This window comes from Condylura cristata, unplaced genomic scaffold (assembly GCF_000260355.1).
Source record: "Condylura cristata isolate star-nosed mole 26May11 unplaced genomic scaffold, ConCri1.0 scaffold00033, whole genome shotgun sequence".
NCBI classification, from domain to species: Eukaryota; Metazoa; Chordata; class Mammalia; order Eulipotyphla; family Talpidae; genus Condylura; species Condylura cristata.
Window position 1 is genome coordinate 16,728,512 of NW_004567134.1, and position 10,305 is coordinate 16,738,816.

The 10,305-nt window shown below is 43.3% G+C and overlaps 1 protein-coding gene across 2 annotated transcripts in view; it reads right to left on the reverse strand.

Annotated features, from left to right (window-relative positions):
• The window catches only part of THUMPD3 (THUMP domain containing 3), a 17,743-nt gene extending 7,446 nt beyond the window's left edge, over positions 1-10,297 (reverse strand). Inside the window, exons 1-5 of one of the 2 annotated variants that reach the window (XM_012732168.1) lie at positions 10,193-10,293; positions 9,253-9,540; positions 7,341-7,418; positions 3,211-3,687; positions 1,096-1,226 (exon numbers count right to left, since the gene is read on the reverse strand). In XM_012732168.1, the coding sequence (XP_012587622.1) occupies positions 1,096-1,226; positions 3,211-3,687; positions 7,341-7,418; positions 9,253-9,507 (941 nt within the window). In that variant the 5' untranslated portion in view covers positions 9,508-9,540; positions 10,193-10,293. Of the gene's footprint in view, positions 1-1,095; positions 1,227-3,210; positions 3,688-7,340; positions 7,419-9,252; positions 9,541-9,695 lie in introns of both variants that reach the window. The other variant, XM_004692394.2, reaches the window with a different exon arrangement.
• Between the last annotated feature and the right edge of the window lie 8 nt (positions 10,298-10,305).

Consider the following 10,305-nt stretch of genomic DNA (forward strand, 5'->3'; position numbering starts at 1 on the left):
AGCCAAGTGCACAGATGAACAGAGAGGAGAGCCCAGAGCTCCCAAAAGAGACCAAAGTGACAGCTCGGTTTCGGGTTCTCCAGCTCTGCTTCCTTCCCTTCTTGAGTCATGGCTTTCAGATTTCCTGTGATTTTCCCAGTACCTTTCCAGTAAATCTCCCACAAGTCATCACTTTTGGAGCCTTAAACTAGCTTACTCAGGTTTCTAAGGTTTCTAAGAGTTGACCCCATAAAACTCTCGTTTCCCTGGTTACCACCATAGTGCCCGGCAGATTTTAAAAAATGTGTTAAAAGAAGACTAGGAGCTCATCTTCAATCAAATGAACCCAGTTTTCTATTGTTACTGAACGGACAGGTTTCCAATCATGTTTAAAGACTGGAAGCAAAAAAAAAAAAAAAAAAAAGAAAAAAAAAGAATGCCTTTCTTGGACACGGCCTTTCTCCATTGTTCTATCTTGCACGTTTATATAACTGATGACCAGGAGATGCAGGGACTGTAATTGGTTCTTACTCTGCATTTAATCCTTCAGTCTCACATCAAACCCATTTTTCAGTCTGAAAATAAAAACCAGAAAAGCTAAGCTCGTCCAAATAGAAGAACCAATAAAAGGGAGCAGAGGACAAAGAAATCCAAGTCTTGCTCCTGGAAAGGTGGTACATATTAGAATGAAACCTGGATTGCTGTGAAGATAAAATGTAAAAAATACAAGTGAACCTCTGTATTCACTTACACATTAAACAGACTGAAAATCTCTCTGGTTTCATTTGCTTTCCTGCTCTAGAAAGAGAAAACCAACTCTTCTGTCTGATAACACACAGGACAGCCCTCCCACTGTGACAGGTGGCAGTCCTGTTCAAGAGGCAGAGGAGCACGGTCCTTCCCTTTATAAATCAGAAAGCTTGGATAGTAATTTAGTGATTTTCATGCTCACAGCAATCAATATTGGGCAGAAGGGAAAGAAATAGACCAATAGTTTTTTATCCTGTTCTTCAGGCACTAAAATTCCATCGCACCTCCTCAAGAAGCAAAGTATTTTCAAGGCAAAATTCAAACCGAAGAGCCGCTTCATTGAGCTCTTGGGGCCCTTTCTCTAACCTCAGCATCCCATAGGCGAGGGTGGAGCGGAGAGTCGTTGGGCCGAAATGCGTGATATTCCTCCGGTGGAGACTCTCCTCTGTCAGCGCGATGCCCACAATGATGTCATGCTCGTGGATATTCAGAAGAACCTGTAATAGAGTGAAACAAGACACTTGAGTTTAGGGTTGTTCAAAACATTCTTAGATTGGGAGTCTCATTTCACTGGCGAGGTGCAGTTTGCATGCAGCTATGTACACAAGTCTGAAGGGAGCAGCACGGAGAATCTTTACAACACAGACTGTGCCACCAGCACCTACTGACGGCACACGCAGCACCCGGCACCCAGCATTCCCTCGCCCCCACGCAGTCAGCAGTCACCTGGAGTAATCATTCACCTGACAACCACCATACATAAGGTTCCTTTTTTCAGAAGTTCATGTAAGTGAAATTAAAGAGAATATAGTTTGAAACCTGGTATATTTATACATGAGCTCGAAACAGGTATCCCCAGGATCTTTATTTTGAAGGTGTGTAATTTGTTAATAAGCAAGCAAAATCTTCTTTAACTGTCTGGGAGAAAATTTCAGGCACACAGGAGTGCCAGGGCACAGCATAGCCTGAGTTCTCGCCACGCCGTTCGCGTAGGCTGACCAGCCGCTCACCTGCACCTAAGTCTCCTTCCCAAGACAAAATGTTTTGTTCCAAGTCTTGTCGCTAATGTTATACAGCACTTTCAACTTGAAGAAAGCTTTTAAAAGTGCTGACCAGGAAACTTAAAGGGTGGGTCAAAATAAGTAACTATCCTGTTATATTTTTAATCCATGTTTAGGCAAATCCATTGATCTTGGGGAAGACTCACGGAAAAGTTTATCTGTATACAGTAGAAGGGAAGAGTATTTTTTTCTTAACTAGCGTTTTTCAACTTGACTCAGCTACGTCTGTGAAATAATGTTTTGTTCCAGTTAGTTTTCTAAAGCATGGTTAAATAGGAACGATTCAAATAAAAAGTAGTATTAAAATATGTTCTCCAGCTCCCACCTAGTTTCCTCACCTCAGCAGCAGCAGCTGTCACATTTACACAGCACTCCCACAGGCAAGCTACGGGCCCAGTGTACACTGCGGAGCCACTACCTCACTTCACATCCACAGGTGCTATCCTCTCACAGAGGAGGAAGCTAAGGCACACAGGCATCAGCTTATTTGCCAAATATCACACAGCCTGTCAGTGGCAGAGTGGGAGCTGAACAGTTTGGCCCTGGCGTCCGTGCTCTAAACTCATTTGTGGCTTCTGGACATCACTGTCCTAGTTAACCAAGTCTCTCACAATAGCTGTAAGAGACAAAAAGAAATGCAAAGTGTCCTTCTGATTTTATATGCCAAAGAAGATACAGAGAGTGAGTGTTTCCCCCAGTTTCACATGTCCTGTAGCAACAGAAAACGACTCCCTGATAAAAAGGTCAGCTGCCAGGGCCGATAACCTGCAGGAGACTGAGCGCCAAGTCTGTGTGGCCCATGTGTGAACGGAAGACTGAGGGCAGTCAGGCTAACGAGCGGCTCCTGGCTTAAGCACCATGCAGAATCTAAGAAAGGGGAAAGTTGGCACTCGGACGAGTGAGACCCTGATCTTAGGAGGTCAAGGTTTGTTAAAAATGTATTTTTTTTTTCCTAGTAGCAAAACTCCATCATCATAACACAGAAAACAACTGTTTTAATTATGGTTGATTTTATAATCTTAACTCTGATCCACTAAGTCCACATAACACAGTAAGAAGTATTAGCTCAGAAGTCACAAAAGTCAAGTCTCGGTGGCTGCCACCTATAGGCACTTAGTATATGCAGATACCGGACCGAGGAATTCAGATGTCATCTCACTGAAGCGTCAGGCGACACCTGAAGGTGTCCGCCGTCACTGGCTCCACGTGGGACAGAGCTCAGGCAGATCTCACCCAAAGTCTCAGAGTTGTGGGGTCAAAACCCGGTTCCAGACCTAAATGTTTCAAGAGCACACACTTTTGTTGACCGCAGTCTATTGGCTCTATGGCTGCGGTTTTAACTGTCCACAGGCTGGGTTAGTCTGAAAATCCACATATTCACAAACACGGCCCTCTGGAACCATCATCAGTCTGTACCTACCTCCACATCAAAGTTGGTCATGTCGGCCTTCCACTTAAAATAATCTTGAACAGCACCCCCAAAATCTCTTGCAGCCTCATTTGAAGTAAAGCAATGCTTGTCTCCAGCCCTGTTGCATGTGACTCTAAATTTTAGCGTTTCAGAATCAGCTTCTTCTTTTGAGCCTTTATTAGCCTCATCTTTGCAAGACACCAAAGCATCACCTACTAGCGTTGACACCTCTTCTTTGATGGCTGGATTTTCGTAATAGTCTAAGATATGTGAATCTAAGGAATTGTTAGCGAATTCTTTTTTAACACCACTCTCATCTACTTTGTCTCCTTGCCCATTACCAGTCTTCCCTTTACTTGAATTCTGATTTATCTTTTTACGCTTAATTTTTTTTTTCTTGAAACTTGTATTCATTTTCCACACTTTTAAAGAATCTGACCATGGAAGTTTCCCAGCCAACTCTTCGAAATCCTTTAGAACTTCTTCCTGTAAAGGACAAAGAATGAAATCCATTCATTTTAATCATTTCTTTTGCCTGGAGACTACATTAATTGTTATGGTGGGCGTAATGGAGGTGCAGAACAAAAGAATAAAGTAATGCCTGTGAGTAAGAAAATTAAAATCTCACTGAAATCGAAGATACATACAAAGACAAGATGGTAGATCTGAAATTGGGCTGCAAGATTAAATTAGGAGTAATAAACTGCTAGCAGAGCTTACCTCCATAGAGAGGAAGTGGGGAAGAAAGGGAAGGGCAACGGACTGCTCCCTGACTGACTTCCTTTTGAGCTTTATGCTGTGTATACATATTAACTATTTCTTTTTAAGTAAAAGAAATGTACAGGAAAAAACCTCAAGCAGTTGAAGGTATGAGGAAATGCCTTTGTAAACTAAGAGCTCAATGCAAAGACATAAAAGCAGGAAGATGAGGTGAGCCAGAACAGGAGTTTAACTCTTCCAAGAAAAAGTACGGTAAGAATTTTATCACAGGCCCTCCCCAGTGGCGCAGCGGGTTAAAACACAGCACTGAGAAGCTAAAGCCACTTCAGCACAAGTTCGATCCCTGCCCCGGAGATGATCCACATGGCGCTGCAGACCTCTCCTGACCTGCCCACTGCTCCCCTCAGCAGCATACTTGGTCAATCAGTCCTGCTCCCTACTCTCTCTCTAAATACTCTCACCACCCCTGCACCTCTGGCCTGTACCCCAGCTCTGTATGCATAAATAAATCTTAAAAAAAAAAAAAAAAAAAAAGAACTGGATCACATAAAACACTGCTGGAAACAGAGTGTGGAACAATGCAAAGTAAATAACAATGGAAATGTGCAAAAAGGTAAATAAAGACCAGAGTACATGAGCGTCAAGAGATTCTACATGTGTAAGTGGCATCTCAGAAGACATTTTAAACAGTGAAACCATAATAGAAAAATTCTCGAAAATTTCTAAAAAAGCAAATGGCTGTCAATCTCTATAGACTAACATATTCTGACAAATTATTAACAGTGACATAGTCTGGTGGACTTCAAGGAGTCTTAAAAAATCATGTAAGTGCTGAACAAAAATACGGGGGAAAGCAACACATGAAGGGGAAAATATCAGAATGGCCTTGAAATTTCAAGTAGGTGCCCCAAGGCAACCACTAACGCTAGATGACAGCACCATTCACATATTCCTAAAGGAAGCAAAGCATGATGCCAAACTTCATACCCAAACTATTAATTAAATATAAAGATGAAAGACAAATATTCCCAAACTCCTACCATGCAAGAGAGAAAAAGAAAATCTCTGACAGCCAGCAGGTAGTAGACCTATGTTCTACTTTATTGCAGGACTAAAATGAAAACAGGACTACAAAACAGTGTCAATGTTACAAACTGGCATGGAGCTGGAAGAGAAAGGGAAAGCTGGGAAGTAAGCAAGCAAGTCGATAACCTCTACTTTTATAGCTGGAGGGCAAACGCTAGATGGTAAGCTACTAAATAAAATACAAGGGCGTAAGGGCTGACACTAAGCAAAACAGAACTGGGAGGAAAGGAGAAGTTAAATATGTCCACTTTACCAGTGCTTAGTAGTTTTAAAACTGCTGTGTAAACAGTTAAGATCTGACCATGCTGGAGCTGCAAAGTAACAGCTAGAGAACAGTCCAAACTTTCCAAGCTATCAGAGACCACAGGCATATGGAAAGAGCAAAGGAAACAAAGAATATGGAGACATTTGTAAGCAAGATGTATAGCCTGAACTGATGGAGCTAAGACCATCAGTGTCTGGTCAATAAACAGGATAAGCTATCCTAGCAACAGAAAAGGGATGTATATGCCTGTACATAAGCTAGACGCTGTGTCACAGCTGTAGCAAGAGTGGAAAACCCTAGCCCTCGCACAGACTGATTCTGATGGCTCGTCTCCAAGGACGACACTGGTGTGATGGCCAGGAGGGAGAGCAGAACAGCACACGTAATGCTCCGTCTGTGTAAGGGAGTAAAGTATGCATATTTAGAAAACAGCTCTTGAAGGCAGTAGTTGCCACTTCCGGGGGCACTGAATGGCGTGAGAGAGGAGTACGCACTGAGCTTTCACCGAGTATGCTTTTGGTCTTTACAGTCTTGCTGTAAGTTCGTGTATTAACTAGTTTTCAAACTCAGATGGGTTATTAGCCTTTTTAGAAAAAGTCAGGCTAAGACATTCATGCTACTGCATGACTTCTTAAAAATAAGAAAACCCAATAGACTGTTTCAACTAACAGATTTTATGTACGACGTGGGAAAGTGTAATGCAACGAGGAATAAAATCAATGTTCAAGAGAATGAAAGAAGCCTTTGTTTAAAAATTAGGTTTCCTAGAGTACCGTGCAACTGAATGCCAGGTAGTGTGGTGTACTTAACAACTCTTCATCAACAGGAAGTTTCCCCTGCACAGACTATAAGTTTACCTTAATCCCTACTGCCCACCTTTTAGGGTTTCTACAGGTGCCCATGTGTAGTTACTTACAAGGCAACTCTGAAAGGCTGGCTCACACAGAACCACTCCACCATCTCAAATTCACCTACAGACCCAAAAGCCCAAGTAATGCAGCTGCGGGATGGCAAAATGCAAGAATTTCAAAAAGGTATTAATTATGCTCTAGTAAGTTAGCAGTACAAATTTAAAGTGGAGCATGTTGGTCTTGTTTTGCTACATGTCTGTTAACATTTAATGAAGTATAGAACTAGCTGATAACACTGTGAAATACTTAGAAAAATTTTCAGTAGCCTGCCTGTTATTTACTAGTTTCACAGGTGTGATTCAGTTGGCCACAACTATCAGAAATCTATAATAATAGTGTGGAAAGTAACATTTTCAGTTAATATAATTCAATCTATCTTCAGTCTGAATTCTTTTGGATCTGGTTTCATTTTTCTAGGCTGTGGGTTCCTATCATTTCAATAGGTTTTTGAGTTAGGTCTTGGAAATCAACTTGTTGACACAGAGACAAAAAAAAGAATTTAGCATCACACCGTAGCTGTTTTAAAAATATTACTTCTAAGATAGGCAATAAAACTGAAAGAAAAGTTTTCAAGCATTTGGTCTGGAACCCTGACCAAAAACAATGTGGAAAAACACTAAAGGCTTACTGCAGTCTATTTTCAACCTGCAGCTTAAGCAGTGTCTGAATATTTAGGAATCAGATGCTAAATACAAGTTGGAGGCAAAGCTGTTGTCCTAACAACTGAAAGAGTATTCAGATATTACTTTGGCTTTCTTTCAAAAATGAAGTTAGAGAAGAAAGCAGGCAAAAGCAGAATGGTGAGAGAAAGTGTTATTTGTAGATGACACAAACTGTCACTTGCTCTGGTTCACAGTCTGGAACCGCGTCTATTTTGGACCCATATATACCAGCAAAGCTAATCTAAGATACTTCTCTTTTGTAAAGGAGTCAAGCAATTTATTTTACCTCTTATAAATCTGGATGTGCTTCAAAACGATTTTTTAAAAAACTTTTGGGCTAGATTGTCAACAAACCTCTGCATTTTATTCTAAAAGCCTCCCAGCCTTCTTTCCCAAAAGCAGTAGCAATACCAAATGATAAGACAGAATCTGAAAAGCAGAAACACTCTTTGGAGAACGTGGCTGAACTCAGACACCAAGTTAGGGACAGCTTACCTTTGTTTCCTTGAAATGGTAATCTTTAAATTCCTGAACCACCACAAATAAGTTATCGACTGATCGCAGACAGTGAACCTGAGGAGGAACAAAACTATTAAGGAAAAACTTCTGAATCACAGTCAATATTTATATATAAAAACCAGGCACAAAGATTTAAAGCTACTAAAACCTAAAATCTCCCCATCTTCCTCGCCTTCCATCTTTAGGGTTACCCATCAGCTTCCATTCTCCCCCAAAAGGAAGAAAAGCTGGAAAGACAGAAGCTTAACCTATGAGTGGCCAGTATGAGTGGGGAGGAAGGGAGCGAGGCGACACTGCGGTGGGGCTGCCCTGTCTCTCACGCGTGGGCTCCGGGGAGCCGCACACTCTGGGTGAGAGCAGGGCCTGGGCTGGAGCACAGTGACTGCCAGCTGAGGGGCCCTGGACAAATGACTCAATCCAAGTTCAGTAGTTAGCAAGGACAATCCCGTGCGCCGTTCACCCAGTAGGTCCTGCATTGGTGAACTCAAACCACCAAGCATCAAAAATAGCTAGGTGGGGGCCTCCCTGGTGGCACAAGGGGTTGAGGCTCAGCACTGTGAGGTGTCCGCAGCCGCTGCAGCATGAGTTCAATCCCCAGCCAGGGCGCAGCAGACCGCTCCTGTCTTCCCACTGCTCCCCGCAGCAGGGGATTTCAGTGGATCTGCCTTTTCTGTTCCCAACTTTGTCCCTGGTGAACCCTCTCACCCTGTCGCACCTCTGGCCTATACCCCAGCACTTGTATGCATAACTAAGTAAATCTTTAAAAAAAAAAAAGACAAAGCTAGTCAATCCTGTGATGGCTAGGTGTATAATGAACACATACAGACACTGTTCTCCATCACTGGTCCCTAAACAATACAGTATAAGAACTATTACATAATATTTACATTGTACGAGGCATAAGCAATCTTAGTACATGAGAGAATACATGTAGACAATTATAAATACGAGCCCATTTTAGAGGACTTGAGTATTTTGGTATCCAGACAGGTCATGGAACCGACCTCTGCAGACAAAGGGACAAAGTCAAACAGAGCCTATCTTTGCAAAGGTTGTTCGTAACTAAAATACTCCCTAGAAAGTATTTTACCTATTCATCCTACAACATGCCAACACTAAGAGCTTGAGAGATACTGGCTGGGGGGAAAAGAAAAACTCCTGCCCTCACGTTGCTTAGACGCAACACATACCCCAACTGACACAACCTCGCTGTGACTGCAGCGGGATGGGTGTCTGCTGCCCTTCGCTTCTCAGCTTCGGTAACTCGCAATTACTTCTGAGCAAGAAATTCTTTGACAGATTTTTTAAAAAGTTTACCTAGATATGGAAGTTATTAAATTCAGAGATCTGTAACAAATACTCAGGATTTCTTTATTCACCTAGGATATTCGCAGGATTCTTTCTGGTGAATTCATTTCAGGAGGTTTTTGCATCACTTCTAAAAGCATAGCAAACCTGTTCATCAAACTTATGAACCAGCAGCCAATACTTTAACATCACCGGATTTGGAGCAGAGAAAAGAAAAGCAAAAGATTCTAGTGGGGGTCCTTAAACCAAAGACACCGTAAAAGACCCACTTAGAAAACAATTTTAGGCCCTCCCTGGTGACGCAATGGGTTAAGATGCAGCGCTGCAAGCTGGCTGCAGCCCCTTCAGTGCGACCGACCCCTGGCAGGGAGCAGACCCACATGGCGCCGCGGACCTCTCCTGACCCGCCCACCGCCCCCCTCAGCAGTGGACTTCGTGGATCTGCCTGTTCTGTTCCCCACTCTGTCTCTGGTGAAGCCTCTCACTGTTCTTGTACCTCTGGCCTATACCCCAGTTCTGTATGCATAAATAAATAAATCTTTAAAACAGAAAACGATTTAAAATACTGCTTTATTCAAACCTGAGCCAGACTTTCCACTGAAATGTCAAAGTAGATCTTGCCCCGTTCTTTGCTGATTTTGCACGATGATCCCAATTTCTCTCTCACTTCATCTGCAGCTGTTTGCTCAAATCCAGTTGGTACAGTCGCTCCAATAGTAACGTGGAGCTGCTCTGACTCACTCGTGGGACCACTATCTGTCACCTGGACTGAGCTCTGGCTTTCATGAAGGTTCACATCCAGGAACTGGTTAGTGGCTTCTTGCACATCAGACATGTTGGCAGTACTTCCAAATCCCTGGTAGAATCTCTGTAAACGAAGAAGAGACAAAGCTCAGACGCTATCATTTCACACTGCAACTATTGGACGGCTGAAAGGGCAAGGCAGCAGACAGTCAATACACCTGAGCCGCTGCTGATCAGAGATAAAAGGTTTGAATAAACGTGCGCAGAGCACAGCTGTACCATGGAAGAAAAGGAGACAGGTTTCCACAACAGCCATGTTTAGTTTAGGTCACTGATGTTGCCAGGAGCCATTTCACAGTGAACGTGCACAACGCCCAGGCGGGAGCTGCTAGTGCAAACTTCTGCATGTACGCTTACAACCAGCGGTAAAAACAGGGGGCTTTGGAGTATCAGGGAAACATGGGTTTGAATCCGTGCCCCCACAGTAACAGGTTACTAATCCCAATTAAATTCATTCTCCCAGTCCTCAATCCCCTCATCTGCAAAACGGACGTTAATACTTGTCCCTCCCAGAAATGCTGGAAGACGCGAGAACGCCAAACCTCCAGGCCTGTAATTAACTCGCGTTAATAAGCGATCTTCCCGTGGTGTGAACGGTGATTTTACATGTTTAAACACGACTAGCTGAACGCCTACTCCTAACAACTGCGGATCCCTGAATGCCCACTACACGCCAGGCGCTGGGCTCCATGGATGGGCATGGAGGTCGAAACTACCGCAAATCGCCGTTTTGGGGAGCCGGGAGGTGGGCGGCGCTAGAGGCGGGCTCCACCGCTCTCGCCAGATCGGCGGCCCAGCGACTCAGAACAGCCACAGCAGGCGCGGCGCG